The sequence below is a fragment of the Bufo gargarizans genome, chromosome 3 (genome assembly GCF_014858855.1).
Source record: "Bufo gargarizans isolate SCDJY-AF-19 chromosome 3, ASM1485885v1, whole genome shotgun sequence".
In the NCBI taxonomy this organism is placed as follows: Eukaryota; Metazoa; Chordata; class Amphibia; order Anura; family Bufonidae; genus Bufo; species Bufo gargarizans.
In genome coordinates this window covers 52,823,117-52,839,143 of record NC_058082.1, presented here as the reverse complement: position 1 = coordinate 52,839,143, position 16,027 = coordinate 52,823,117, and the positions used below count along the sequence as shown (strand labels likewise).

Genomic DNA, 16,027 nt, shown 5'->3' with positions numbered 1-16,027 from the left:
ACTTAAACCCCCTGGTACAAGCAGGAGGGCGCCCGTTCTTTGCGCCCTCCTGCTTGTACTTCTTTGCTTTTCGCCAGGCTTGAGGCCCCCGTGGCGGCCGCCAAGCTGGCTAAGATCCAGGCTGCCATTCATCTGCGGCTTCTTCCAGGGTCCTGTCCAAGTGGGAGCTCCAGTCCCTGTTAGGGTTCCTCAACTGTACATTTACGATCATGCCCAGGGCAGGTCTTTCACTTCCTGGCCCCTCAGTCTCCCCCAAAAAAAAAACAAAAAAAAAACACCGATCCTCGGGGGGAGGTGGACGAGGTCACGTTTCATGGCTTTATAGCCCATTGCCACACGCACCGCCTCCTGTCATTTAACACCATCAAGCTGTATTTGGCCAGCATTCAACACCATCGGATGCTCAGCGACCCCTCTGCCAAATCAATTTTTCGTATCAGGCCATCAAAGCCACCCTCAGGGTTAGCGCAGCGGTCCAGGTGCGTAGACAACCAGTGTCAGGCGAGCTTTTCCGCAGATTGTCCGTAGCCCTAGACTGTCACCCTTTTGGGCACTCAGCAAGCATCATCACCAAAGCAGCCATGTACCTAGGGTTCCATGGGTGCTTAGACCCGGGGAGTTCACCTACGGCACGGTCAAACGAGTGACCCTGCTCAGGCGACATCTCGCCTGGCATACGGTCCACTTCATACTGTCCATCCCAGCCACCAAGTCCAATCAGGCTGGTCCTCCCACCGAGGTAGAGTTCTTCCCTACGGCCAACTGTTTGTGTTCCGTCTAGGCACTCCAAGAGCTTCTGGCCTCACTCCAGTTTCCCGCGTTAGACGACCCGTTGCTCCCGATTAACTGTAGGCCCCCCTTCTTCGGCCCAGTTGTCTCCAATATCTGCACCCTGGCGGCAGGGGTGGGGTTCAACCCTAGCACGGTATCCGGGCACTCCTCTCACGTAGGGCACTCCTCTCACGTAGGGCACTCCTCTCACGTAGGGTCCGCTTCCACAGCATCCAGTCATCAGGTACCGGCACACGTCATCCGCAAGGTGGGTCATTAGCGGTCATCCTGCTACCCCAGGTACATTCCCAATCCGCGAGTTGAGATTGTCAGAGCCTTTCGTTCTTTGGGCTTTATGGGTTCCATGATGCTCCAAGAATACATTCCACCCTACTCCGGGCCGGTTCTCTTGCCCACTTATCTAGGCCTTACCTCGTCACTGGCACCGGGCACACTCCAGCCAGTTGGTTCAGAGAAGTACATAGGCATGCCTACTCTGTTCCTCGATTAGCTCCTACCACAAATAGTTAAGGCTGCGTGCAGCCTGTAATTGTGGGTGGAGCGACTTACCCTACTTAAACCCCCTGGTACAAGCAGGAGGGCGCCCGTTCTTTGCCCCTCCCTCCCATCCCCTTTTTCTTTCACTCCTCCTGGGTGGCCCACTTATCTAGGCCTTACCTCGTCACTGGCACCGGGCACACTCCAGCCAGTTAGTTCAGGGCAGTACATAGGCCTACTCTGTTCCTCGATTAGCTCCTACCACAAATAGTTATAAACAGCGCCAACCCTGGCTACAGATGCACAGTACACTAACTGCCCCTATCTTGTGCCAAATAATAAAACCTTTCTAGTTTTATCTAGTAATTCAATCTACCTATATAAATATATCTTCTTCACAATCCCTACTTAGTCCCTGCAATACCCTAAAATGGCTGGCTTGTGGGTCTTATTGCCATCACAGATTGGGCAGACACGTCCGATCAGATCAGTGACTGAGCTCAGAATGGCCTCTTTGCTTCAGCGCTAGCATACAACATGATAGACCAGCCAATATCCTCCTTCCTGATTAGTTGTCAGGCTGACTGCAAAGCATTGTGGACAAGCCCGCCGGCCAGGGATCATTGTGATCCTCCATCTTCCCTGCGCTGTTTCCCTCTCTAGTGTGCTGAATTTTAACTGTAAAATGGCTGGCACAATTTTGAGCAATTCATCTGAAGCGAATTGCTAAAACTTTAGATTTATTTGGAAGAAGATTTTTGTGAAATTCATGATAAATCTAATTTGTTTAGAGTTGATTCACTGATCTCTAGTATAGGGGTACAGTGAAGGCCATGCACCTCTATGGAAGCTGGATTACAGCTCCATACAACTGTACATCTGCTGCACTTATTGATTAGCGCTGAAGAATTACGCCGACTCTTACCTTGTACACATCATGCACACTTGTCAGGTGATCAAATCTCAGATACATTGCATTAAGCATGTTCACTATTTGGATGGGCTCACAAGCAGAACAGATGTTGGTGAATGTCACTACATCACTGAACAGTATTGTGCACGTCTCAAACTCTCCTGTAAGGAAAGACCCAAACTGTGAGAAAGTGGTTTACATGATAAGGGCTCATGCACACAACCGTATGTATCTTGCAGTGTACAAAATACGGATGACATCCGTAGTGCATCAGTTTTTTTGCGGATCCATTTTAACAATATAAGAATAGGACATGTTCTAGTTTTTTTCCGGAAACAAAATGCACACAGCATCATTTCAGTTTTTTTTCCGGACCCATTGAAGTGAATGGTTCTGCATATGGACCGCAAAAAAACAAATGAACGAACATGGGAAGTTTGTGGGCATGACCCCTAAGTATAATATTACCGCATATACATTAAATGGAATAGAACTGTGGATAACTGAGTAAAGGAACTACCTGTTTATTCAAGTTACAAGTAAGCTAAGCATTAGTACTTAATGTCAAGCAGCAGCTGCAAAAGTAGGTAAGACTATATGAGTAAGGTCTCATGCACATGACTGTTCCGTGTTTTGTGGTCTGCAAATTGTGGATCTTCAAAACACAGATGCCGCCCGTGTGCGTTCCGCAATTTGCGGAACACAATGGGTGCCCATAAAAGAAATACCTATTCTTGTCCGCAAAACAGACAAGAATAGCACATGTTCTATTTTGTCTGTGGGGCCACACAACGGATGTGGACAGCACACTGAGTGCTGTCTGCATCTTTTGCAGCCCCATTGAAGTGAATGGGTCAGCATCTGAGCCGCATAAAATGTGGCTCTGCTTCGGATCCAAAACAACGTGCATGTGCATGAGTCCTAAGGGTATATAATAAGAAAGTTACACCTACGATTCCAATAATATTTCTGCTTTGTAAATCACTAGTTTTGAATAAGGAATTCACTCCACATTGTATAAAGGAAGTGGAAGAGCAGGAGAGGGTTCAAAGGCACATGACTTTGGAAGGTCTGGCTTACAGTCAGAGGCCTAAAAAAAATCAGACTTATTGATAGTTGATTTTGTTCATATGCATGAATGTAAGTGTGGTCAATATAAAGAACCAGCACGTTGATTCTTCATTCTAAGGACTGTAGAAAGGACCGGGGCACATTTGTCACATGAGTAGGAAAGGGGTTTCATACATCAATGTAGTAAAGGGTTCTTTAAATTTAGGGTAGTCAAACTATGAAAGAGGTACTAATCTTAGATATTATGACAGTATTCAAAAATAGTCTAGACAAATGACATTGAGGGTTATAATTAGTTCCCAATTGAATGATTGGGGGTTGTTCAGGGGTTTTATATTGATGACCTGTCCTCAGGATAGGTCCTCCATATCTGATCAGCATGGGTGATAGGTGTTGGACCCCCACCGATCAGATTTTGATGACCAATCCTGAACTGTTTGAATAAGAGGTGGCACTCTGTGCAAGCGCTGCTTCCTCATCATTACACTACGTGTTGCCCTTTTTTTTGGGGGGGGGGGGGGGGAATTGCTGCAGGTGTGCGCTCATGCATCAATCTCAATTTCCAATATTTCTAAGGTCTTATAAATGATCTACATCACAGTGATAATGCATTTCAGTGAGGCCATGTATAAAACTAAGAGGTGGACAGTCCTTTCAAGGGAATGTAAGTGCTTTTGTACTGCCGAATCGTGTGTTGGATTGGTGTCTGTCTCTTTGGGAGTTAGCTCGTTCAGTAGCTGGGCCCTGCCCATCGTGCTTTGGGAGGGTCTTCATTGAAGGACACTTGGGAGACTCGCTGGGTTCTGTATAGGCTAGTTTCACATTTGTGGCACAGCATTCCATCAGGCTGTTCCAGCAAAGAACAACCTGCTGGAGTTCTCTGGATCCGCCATTGCAGGATGTTACCGGAATGCCTGCCAGCTCGATTAACTATAATGGGGTCCGACAGAGATCCAGCCGATACCTAGCAAATATGCCAGGATTTGACCGGAAAAAAATGCTGCACGCAGTCGTTTTTGTCCAGCCAATTCCTGGCATTATGTGCCGGAATAGCCTGCCGAGGAGCTGTACTGCAAATGGGAAGGAAGCCTTAGAGACCATAATTAATAAAAAGTGGAATTCTCACCATTTGGTGAGCAGCGTGAGCTACTGTTCAAGTTTGGTGCAGTGACATCCTGTGTTAGCCGATCTGTGCAAATAAGGGAAGGAGGTTGTAGAGAGAAATCAGCTGACAGACCACAACACCAGGTTACAGCCATTACGCTGCGAGTTGAATAGCATCCCCACAGCAAAGAGGTGCACTGTGAGCAGTATACATAAGTTATCTGCAAGTTCCTATTGTGGCCGGTTTGGCCTGTATGTGTCTATAATGTTTAAGGGACTGTGCCCTCCTTTGGAGAGGATGCAGTAAGCTGTTGTGTGACAGCAAAGTGCTACTTGTGGATTCATTTCTGTTCCTTTGTAAAAGTCCAAAAACTCGTCCGCAATTTTACAAGAATATATAAAATTATGGTGGTACACAGAAATTTCCTTTTATGGGGAGTCTGCATTAAAAATAAATCACTGCTCCATCAGAATGGACAAAACACTCCTCTAGGAGCACTGATTTAAATATTTCTAGGGAAAAAGTATGTAATACAGAACCTTGAACCTAACTATGGAGGCTATAATATGGTCCCATGTTGCCTACTTTGTTACAGCCCAGAATTCACACACTTGTTTGCATGACGTCTAAGACATTCAGGGAATGTGATTGCCCCATCAAGAAAAATATGGTACCTGCTTGAACTTTTTTGCCTTCCTTTAACTGATTGGCCACGTGCTGAGGAAGCATAGAATACAACAACATCTCGGTTTTTTTCTTCTCAATCTCCAGGTTTTTAGACAATATGCGCAGCTCTTCCTTCTTCCGCTCCAGCTGGTTGGACAACTCCATCTCAGCCAGTCTTTGATGGTTCAAAAGAATCAGGTCTCTCGTTACATCGTGTTTGGCAATATCAGAAATATGCATGTTCCTGTCTTCTAGTTCCTGTAGACTCCGCAGCTTTGGAGAACACATGTAGATCATGCATTGTATGGAATCCATCCATATCATATATCCTGTGAAGAAATCTTTCGTAGATAACGATGCATAAATAAAATATAACCACAGGATTCAAGATAACTGTGAAACTGGGAACTACAGCAGTAATGATTTTAGAAAAGCTACTTGTTGCTACCCATCAATATGGGAAGGGTTATAAGGCATTTTTCGCCATTTCCAAACCATTTGAAGTCCATCATTCTACAATGAGGAAGATTATTCACAAGTGGAAAGCATTCAAGACAGTTGACAATCTTTCCAGCAGTGGACAGCCCACCAAATTCAGACCATGCAATGCTCAGAGAAATTGCAAGAAACCCAATAGCTAGATCTAAGACTTTACAGGTCTCGGTTAGCATGTTCACATTTGTGACAGTACAATTAGAAAAAGACAGTACAATTATGGTATGGTTTGTTTGGAAGGGTTGCCAGGAGAAACTCTCTTCTATCTTAAAAGAACATGGCAGCAGGGCTTGTCTTTAGACACACAAAACCAAAGTGGAGATGTTTGGCCATAATGGACAGTGCCACATGTGGAGAAAACCAAACACAGCATAGGAGCACAAACACCTCATACCAGCTGTCAAGCACAGTAGTGGAGGGGTGATAATTTGGGCTTTGTTTGCAGCTACAGGACCTAAGCACGTTGCCGTCATTGAGTTGACTATGATCTCCTCTGTACACCAAAGTATTGTAGAGTCAAATATGAGGCCATCTATCTAACAACTAAAGCGTGGCCTGAAACTGGGTCATGCAACAGGACAGTGATCCCAAGCACAGCAGCAAATCTACAGTACAATAACTGAAAAGGAAAAGAGTCAATATTGGGCAATGGCCCAGTCAAAGTCCAAACCTCAAACCAATTGAAATGCTGGTGCAGGACCATAAGAGAGCTTGTGCATAAAGGAATGCCCACAAACCTCAATGAACTGAAGCAACATTATAAAAAAAGTGGCCCAAAATTCCACCAGAACGATATGAGAGACATGCCCATGTTTCGGGGGACATGCTCCCTTTTGCATGAGTAAGGGGCGTGTCCCCCAGACATTGCTCAAGATGAGGATTCGTATCTCTGTGAACTATTTTTACAACTTTATATACACTGAAAAAAGTGTATATAAAGAAAAAGGTATGAAACAACTGGATCTGGAGAACCTGAGGGAGCTGGCTGAATCACATGCCTGACTGTACCAGATGACGAGTGAGTTGTATTATCTCTACTCATCTACAACATTTACTATATGGCTCAAAGTTGCAAATGTTTTTGTATGTTGGACAGATTGTATTGTGTGCAGTGGAGTGGAACTCCAAGTGCAGAAGCATTGTTGTGAATATACAGCATAGTGTGAATTGGACTTGCTTATACTGAGGAGTACAGTGCTTATAGCAGTGATAGGGAATAAGTGTTATTAGTGGCATAACCCCGTTAACCCTTTCAGCCACCATGGCATACCGGTACGTCACGGTAGTTGAGGGAGTGTATGGAGTGGGCTGCTGCGGTGAGCCCGCTCCATACGCGGCAGTTGCTGGCTGTATATTAGCCAGCAGACACCTGGCCGCAATGATGGGGAATGGCAATCACAGCAAATCCACGTCATTTAACCCCTTAGGTGCCATGATCAACACCAAACAAGGCATCTGTGAAGTAAGGCAGAGGCCTGCAGCTCGCTCTGCCTTCCAATCAGAGTCTCCACAGTGAAATTTCTGAGCTCCGATTGGTTACCATGGCAGTCTGGATGCTTCTAAACATTCAAAAGCCTGCCATGGTAAGCTCCCTGCTAAGCAGGGAGCATATTAAAATCCCATTCACCCTAATGGAATCTCTATTAGGGTGAATGGGACAAGGAATCAAAAGATCCCAGGTTCTAGCCCCCTAAGGGGGCTAAAAGTTAAGTTAAAAAAATATATATTAAAAGTGTAAATCCGCCCCCTTTCCCAATTTTACATATAAAAATATATAAACAATAAAAAACAAACATATCAGATATTGCCATGTCCCAAAAAGGGCTTAACTATTGAAATCTTTGAAAAGAACTTCCTGTGCAGTGAACACCATAACGAAAAAAAATGAAAAACACATGATTTGTTTTTTTGTCACCTCTTCCCCCATGAAAAATGGAATAACAGTGAACAGAAAATCATTTGTTTCACAAAAATACCACAATTACTACAGTTCGTCCTTCAAAAAACAAGCTCTGTGGATGGAAATATAGGAAAGTTATCGCTGTCCAAATATGGCGATGCAAATTTTTTTTTGACTTTTTCAAAGGTTTACATTTTTTAGTAACACAAAAAAACACTATACGAGTTTGATATGGCCATATTCGTATTGAGCCGCAGAATAAAGACGTCACGTTATTATTAGTGCACAGTGAAGGCTGATGTCAAAACCTTGGCGGAATTGTGTTTTTTTATTAATTTTTTTCATTTTAACCCCACAAAGAATTATTTTCCTGTAACAGAAATAGTAAATTAAATGGTAAATTAAATTATAAATACAACTTATCCTGCAAAAAATAAGCTATGAACAGAAAATTAAAAAAAGTTATGGGTATTGGAAAATGGGGAGAGAAAAAAATGAAAATGGGCCTGGTACTTAAGGGGTTAAGCTCTGCCTATAGGAATTATGCAAAACAAGCCGAAAATACCCACTTCTGGCCAGGGTTTTTCCCTAAAAAATCGGGACTGTTGGAAAGTATGCTGTTACAAAATCTAACCTACAAACATGGAGTTCTACAAGAGGACTAATGGGAGGGAGACTACACACAAACCTGGATCATACAGCAGGCAATGGAACATGCCATGATTAGAATGACACAAATATTAGTTCACAAAGTTTGCTGCTAAACTGCTTTTAGATCTTTGTTTCAGTTGTTTCTGTGATGTAGTGAAATATAATTACACGCACTTCATACGTTTCAAAGGCTTTTATCGACAATTACATTACATTTATGCAAATAGTCAGTATTTGTAGTGTTGGCCCTTCTTTTTCAGGACCTCTGCAATTCGACTGGGCATGCTCTCAATCAACTTCTGGGCCAATTCCTGACTGATAGCAACCCATTCTTTCATAATCACTTCTTGGAGTTTGTCGGAATTAGTGGGTTTTTGTTTGTCCACCCGCCTCTTGAGGATTGACCACAAGTTCTCAATGGGATTAAGATCTGGGGAGTTTCCAGGCCATGGACCCAAAATTTCAACGTTTTGGTCCCCGAGCGACTTAGTTATCACTTTTGCCTTATGGCACGGTGTTCCATCATGCTGGAAAATGCATTGTGCTTCACCAAACTGTTGTTGGATTGTTGGAAGAAGTTGCTGTTGGAGGGTGTTTTGGTACCATTCTTTATTCATGGCTGTGTTTTGGGGCAAAATTGTGAGTGAGCCCACTCCCTTGGATGAGAAGCAACCCCACACATGAATGGTCTCAGGATGCTTTACTGTTGGCATGACACAGGACTGATGGTAGCGCTCACCTTTTCTTCTCCGGACAAGCCTTTTTCCTGAAGCCCCAAACAATCGGAAAGAGGCTTCATCAGAGAATATGGCTTTGCCCCAGTCCTCAGCAGTCATTTCACCATATTTTCTGCAGAAGATCAATCTGTCCCTGATGTTTTTTTTGGAGAGAAGTGGCTTCTGTGCTGCCCTTCTTGACACCAGGCCATCTTCCAAAAGTCTTCGCCTCACTGTGCATGCAGATGCGCTCACACCTGCCTGCTGCCATTCCTGAGCAAGCTCTGCACTGGTAGCACTCCGATCCCGCAGCTGAATCCTCTTTAGGAGACGATCCTGGCGCTTGCTGGACTTTCTTGGACGCCCTGAAGCCTTCTTAACAAGAATTGAACCTCTTTCCTTGAAGTTCTTAATGATCCTATAAATTGTTGATTGAGGTGCAATCTTAGTGGCCACAATATCCTTGCCTGTGAAGCCATTTTTATGCAACGCAATGATGGCTGCACTCGTTTCTTTGCAGGTCACCATGGTTAACAATGGAAGAACAATGATTTCAAGCATCACCCTCCTTTTAACAGGTCAAGTCTGCCATTTAAACCCAATCAGCCTGACATAATGATCTCCAGCTCGTCAACATTCTCACCTGAGTTAACAAGACGATTACTGAAATGATCTCAGCAGGTCCTTTAATGACAGCAATGAAATGCAGTGGAAAGGTTTTTTTGGGATTAAGTTAATTTTCATGGCAAAGAAGGACTATGCAATTCATCTGATCACTCTTCATAACATTCTGGAGTATATGCAAATTGCTATTATAAAAACTTAAGCAGCAACTTTTCCAATTTCCAATATTTATGTAATTCTCAAAACTTTTGGCCATGACTGTATATGAATTAGAATAAAAACCTGTGTATGCCTATTTATGTAGTCATCACATATTACCTCGAAGCTTCAGCATGGGCTGCTTCTTCCAGTATTCTGGCATCATTTCTCGCTTTGTCTTCAGCACAAACTGACTATTAGTGAACATCTGAATGTTTGCAATGGTAAATGTGACTTGAGGATGGATGATAGTGAAATATTCATCTAATCTGATGTCGATAGTTTGGATTCCAGGGACATATTTCTGTATGTTCACTCCGGCCTGTCTTACTTTCAACTGGACAATGGAGAACAGAGAAAGATATAGAAATAGCTGTCATTCTACACAATTCAGTATAATAATCATAGTTTATGGGTCAATTGACTTAAAACTGGTCGGTAAGGCTACTTTCACACTTGCGTTCGGAGCGGATCCGTCTGGTATCTGCACAGACGGATCCGCTCCTATAATGCAAACAATGGTATCCGTTCAGAACGGATCCGTCTGAATTATATTTCAGAAAAAAATCTAAGTCCACGGATCCGTCCAGACTTTACATTGAAAGGCAATGGGGGACGGATCCGTTTGAAATTGCACCATATTGTGTGAACTTCAAACGGATCCGTCACCATTGACTTACATTGTAAGTCTGAACGGATCCGTTTGGCTCCGCATGGCCAGGCGGACACGAAAACGCTGCAAGCAGCGTTCGGATGTCCGCCTGCTGAGCGGAGCGGAGGCCAAACTGAGCCATACTGATGCATTCTGAGCGGATCCGCATCCCCTCAGAATGCATTGGGGCCTTCAAACGGAACTCACAAGCGGAACCCCGAACGCAAGTGTGAAGTAGCCTAATAAAATGAGTTATGTAAAGTTTTCTGGAGGTTTTAAAAACTGGAGGAAGGTGAGAAAAATGTGGGCAAAGTTTTTTATGGATTTCTTGTTAATAATCATACTACAGAAAACAGTGGCTTAGCTATGGGGGGTCACATTAGTTGCCATTGCAACTGGTCCCCTAAGCCCGGGGGGTTCACAAGCACCCCTAACCACACTTATGTTGTCTGATGGTACTGGAACCACCAGCTGCCAACCACTAGAACCAGAACTGTATGACAGGAGCAGACTGGTTGGCCCAGTACAGAGGCAAACATGATTGAGGGTGATGTGGGGGCCTGCGGACCCCCCTGGCTTGGAGGCCCAATTGCAACTGCTGGGACTCCTATTGCTAAGACATGGACCTGTTAAATGGATAGTCGGCCATTTGCATCCAATTTTAGTTTGAATAAAGTATAATTTTTTTGGGAGGATACAAAAGCGTGGTAGACTACGATATTCTGTTCCTTAAAAAAAAAAAGGGCAATCACGTAAAGAAGACAAAATGGATGCAGATCTCAGATGTGACTTAATGTTCAGATTGCTTCTCCTGAAGAACTGCATTTCCTGCAATGTTAGCACACATATCCGCAGCTTCCTTACTTGTTTGTCAAACACAATATGGAAGGGGAACTCGTTGCAGAAAACCTTCTCATCCATCCACAGTCTGCTGGGATAAACTGGCTGGAAGGTATTTAGCAAACTTCCTGGAAGATATAATATGATATAGACTCTGTGTAATCACAGTCACAATCACATTTGTTTGCAAGAGATAGAAAATTGTAATCCGATTCTAATGCCGGTTTTAGACAGACGTGTGTGGTTCAGGAAAAACAGTCCATGCAGTCGAACAGGGGTTACTTGGGCCCACCAGAGGAAATTATTCTTGGGGCTCATTCCCATACCATCAATAAAGTCTAATAGGTTTTGAATCAACGAAATATACCCTAATGGGAAGGGATTAGCTCCAAATGCTATTTTCCTACTGGACCTTTGGCCCCCACTATGGCTTCAGAGACTGGGTCCACCAGAGGATCCTCTGCTACTCTGGTGTGCCAGTCCAACACTGAGTCCATGTGACAGCCACATTTCATGGACTGACCATGACTCTTCTGACCCAAACTTCCATTATAATAGTGATTTATGGTGCTGTGAGTTCATACCCGACTTCCGGTCTACTGCATTAAACATATGTGATGTGGTGGATACAGGACAGTAGACCACAGCTCGTCCAGGAGATGAGGCTGGCACACAGCCATCTAAAACTGGCCTTAGGGTAATATCTTCACTTTTTGTCTTTGTTAGTTGTTATACATGAGGCCAGAGGTGAAATGTGAAGCTTCTAGGGCCCAATGCAACAACCATAACAGGACCCCACCACTTAACATGTCTTCTTAGGTATCAGTCAGGCCTTCAGACTTCCTCAAGTACCAAAGCCTCGCCATGGCTGCTATAACTCCACCCTCTACAGTTATGCCCCTTCAGTGATGCCCTCTTTTAAAGCCGTGGCCCCTTTACATGGAGCAAAGTTTCAGTTAAATGCCCTAGTCCTATATCTAGCTACCCTCATTTTATACTGGCAGATTCTCTAGTAATGATATGCTCATTATTACTTTCAATTAACCTTTCATTTAATTGTTAATGCAATTGCTCTTATTGCCCTTGCAACGCCCCCCTCCCCCCAGAGACAATCGTGTCCCATGTTTATAGTAATTCCGAGTGGTGTGGTGTGGCCTCCATAGTCTCTGTGTGTGTCACAGTGCTCCTACCTGGATACCGTAATAAAGGGGAAAGTAATGGTGGAGGTGGAGAATAAGTCAACAATAACAACAATAAAGTTCAACAGCTTTACTTAATCAACTTGCATCAGTTACTTTATAAACTTGCATCAGTACAAGAAGTGATCTTTCTCTTTGCTCCAGCAGGTTTTGGCATAAACTGGCAGGCAAACAGGAATATTCTGCTTTATCCTTCTCTGCTGTGCTAAACTCTGCTTTGGTCTAGTAGCTGGACTTCTGGTACCTTTTGGAGTGGGGTGCCTTTAGCTGTTGACCCCCTCGGAATACTCTGTCTCTTAATCTGTAAGGAGTTATGGTGCTCTATAAGCTGCTTCCCTGGAGAGACTCTTGCAGCAGGAGGGGGAAGCTTCCCCTCACTGCTACATCTTGACTTGTCTTCTTCCAACGCTAGACTAGAACTCAGAATGACTAAACATTCCTGCAGCCCCTCCCTTGGTACAAAATGGGACTGGCCCACTTGTGCCCAAAAGGGGGAGAATGGAATGGTAAGTTCCATTCTTTCTAAAGATCTTTTTGCCATATCCGTTGCCACCTGCTGGTGAACCAGGCATATAACATGCAATACAACAAATAGTTACATAGCAGAATAATTAATGCACAGTGTAAGAGAACCTGAAATAATGACACATTATGGTTAGCCCATTAGAGACAGTAGCAGGGTGTAGGAATGGTAATACCACTCTAGGGTATTACACCTTCCTCTCGTACACTGTACATTATGATGGACTGCCAAGAAATGATCATTTTTGCATAAAAGATGTCATGACCTGACAATTGTTTGCCTGCCGACACATGGAGACAAATCACCGCTGAGGCCAGTCATTCTCTCTAGTGTTGCACGTGACCCTGTCCGTCTAGAAGTTTACAGGATGGGGACCTGAAGACCAGTGAATGGGTCGAAGTAGCTCAGTATAAGTTTTTCAACAGGTAGAACAAGCTGCTGCCACCAGCTAACAATGTTCAAAAGCTTTCCACTGCCTGCCCTCCATCCAGCCAAACACTGACCACCAATGTCATGTTATAACTGCTCACTCACTTTTTCCAAACCTGACAATGTTCCTGATGATGTCCCAGTGAGACTTCTTTACATCTTTGTGATTCTGAGCCTGTTTTTTTTTTTTTCAACAAAAAGAGATGTATTAGATCTGGAAGCTGCAAACATAATAATAGTGTCTTCCACTGTTCCCCTGATGGTTTTCCTTGCTGAAGCGATGCCGTACAGCCATGTGATTGCTCCAACGTGTTGTACACACTGACATGACCGCTGCGGCCATTGCTTCAGCAAGGTACAGTTAGGTCCATATATATTTGGACAGAGACAACATTTTTCAAATTTTTGTTCTGTAGATTACCCCAGTGGATTTTGAACAAAACAATTCTGATGCAGTTGAAGTTCAGACTTTCAGCTTTAATTCAGTGCGTTGAACACAATGATTGCATAAAAATGTGAGGAACTAAAGTATTTTTAAACTTAATCCCTTCATTTCAGGGGTTCAAATGTAATTGGACAAATTAAATAATTGTAAATAAAATGCTAATTTCTAATACTTGGTTGAAAACCCGTTGGCAATGACTGCCTGAAGTCTTGAACTCATGGACATCACCAGACGCTGTGTTTCCTCCTTTTTAATGCTCTGCCGGCCTTTACTGCAGCGGTTTTCAGTTGCTGTTTGTTTGTGGGTCTTTCTCTCTGAAGTTTAGTCTTTAACAAATGAAATGCTCTATTGGGTTCAGATCCGGTGACTGACTTGGCCATTCAAGAATATTCAACTTCTTTGCTTTAATAAACTCCTGGGTTGCTTTGGCTTTATGTTTTGGGTCATTGTCCATCTATATTATAAAAAGGGTTAGTTTGGCTGGATTAGAGCATACAGTATGTCTCTGAAAACCCCAGAATTCATCCAGTTGCTTCTGTCCTGTGTCACATCATCAATAAACACTAAGGACCCAGTGCCACTGGCAGCCATGCATGCCCAAGCCACCACACTGCCTCTGCCGTGCTTTACAGATGATGTGGTATGCTTGGATCATGAGCTGTACCGTGCCTTCGCCATACTTTTTTCTTTCCATCATTCTGGTAGAGGTTGATCTTGGTTTCATCTGTCCAAAGAATGTTCTTCCAGAAGTGTGCTGATTTTTGAAGATGTTTTTTTTTAGCAAAGTCCAATGTATCCTTCTTATTCTTGAGGCTTATGAGTGGCTTGCACGGTGAACCCTCTGTATTTACTTTCATGCAGTCTTCTCTTTATGGTAGATTTGGATGTTGATACGCCTATATCCTGGAGCGTGTTGTTCACTTGGTTGGCTGTTGTGAAGGGGCTTCTCTTCACCATGGTAATTATTCTGCGATCATCCACCACTGTTGTCTTCTGTGGGCGTTTTTTGCATTGTTGAGGTCACTAGTGCTTTCTTTCTTTCTCAGGATGTACCAAACTGTAGATTTTGCCACTCCTAATAGTGTAGCAATTTCTCAGATGTTTTTTTTTTCTGTTTTCGCAGATGAAGGATGGCTTGTTTCACATGCATGGACAGCTACTTTGACCACATGTTTACTTTTCAGCAAAATCTTCAAAATGCAAGCACCACACTTCAACTCCAGGCCTTTTATGTGCTTAATTGAGAATGAAATAATGAAGGAATTGCCCACACCTGCCCACTAGACAGCCTTTGAGTCAATTGTCCAATTACTTTTGGTCCCTTTAAAAATGGGGTGCCACAGTTAAAGGAGCTGAAACTCCTAAACTCTTCATCCAATTTTAATGTGGATGAAACCTAAAAGTCTGGACTTTATGTCCATGTCCATTATATAACTTGAATATGTTTTAGTAAACAGAGAATTTAAAAAAAAAGTGTGTCAGTGTCCAAATATATATGGACCTAACTGTATATAGAGACCGGCAGAGGACCATTAGGGCGGCTGAGGATTTAAGAGGTGAGTTTGTGATCAGCTCCCTGTTGGGTATGTTCTGCTGTAACCTGTATTATTCCAGAGCTGCATTCACAATTCAGTTGGATTTTCTCTGAACATCCTGCTTTCTGTGTATGTATTAGGATTATTATAGTGACTTGCATATTGAGAAGTTAAAAGTTTGCACCATTGCAAAATATAATGCCGGATATGTAATATGATGTCAACCCCTAATGGTCTAATTTGTACAATGGTCACCTGTTATTGATCTATGTAATCTCGCACACATACCCAGTGGGATTAATTATTCCTCTTGCCTAAATACAGCACTCAGCTGTTGTACTAATAATCAATGGTTCTGATAACAAAAGTATATCAGTGATGACCAGCTGTGGTGAAACTACGACTCCCAGCATGCTCCATTCTTTTGTATGAAGTTCTGAAAACAGCTAAGCAAGTATGCATCTTGGGAGTTGTAGTTTTACCCCAGCTGGAGTGCCAGAGGTTAGCCTTCACAGGTATAGATTAATCAATGGCTTCGAAGAAGAATGTAGAAGTTATAGATATACCTTGTCTACAGTTAAGGCTCTGTTCACATCTGCATTGTGGCTTCCACTTTTTTTTTTTTTTACCAAAGCCACTACATTCTGCTGCATCAGTTGCACGATGAATTCCATCTCCATTGACTAACGATAGGGTGATAATGGTCAGACCGCTGGGACCCCCAGCAATCCCACTGCTCCATTCACTTTTAGGAGACCAATCTAGGCATAAGTCCCATACAAGTGAACAGAGCAGT

General features: G+C 43.3%; 1 protein-coding gene across 1 annotated transcript in view; it reads right to left on the bottom strand.

Moving 5' to 3' along the window:
• LOC122931363 (guanylate cyclase soluble subunit beta-2-like) overlaps positions 1 to 16,027 on the bottom strand; it is a 51,501-nt gene that overhangs the window by 17,978 nt on the left and 17,496 nt on the right. Inside the window, 5 exon segments of the mRNA XM_044285429.1 lie at positions 2,195 to 2,343; positions 5,033 to 5,353; positions 9,729 to 9,945; positions 11,125 to 11,224; positions 13,353 to 13,410. Of these exon segments, the coding sequence (XP_044141364.1) occupies positions 2,195 to 2,343; positions 5,033 to 5,353; positions 9,729 to 9,945; positions 11,125 to 11,224; positions 13,353 to 13,410 (845 nt within the window).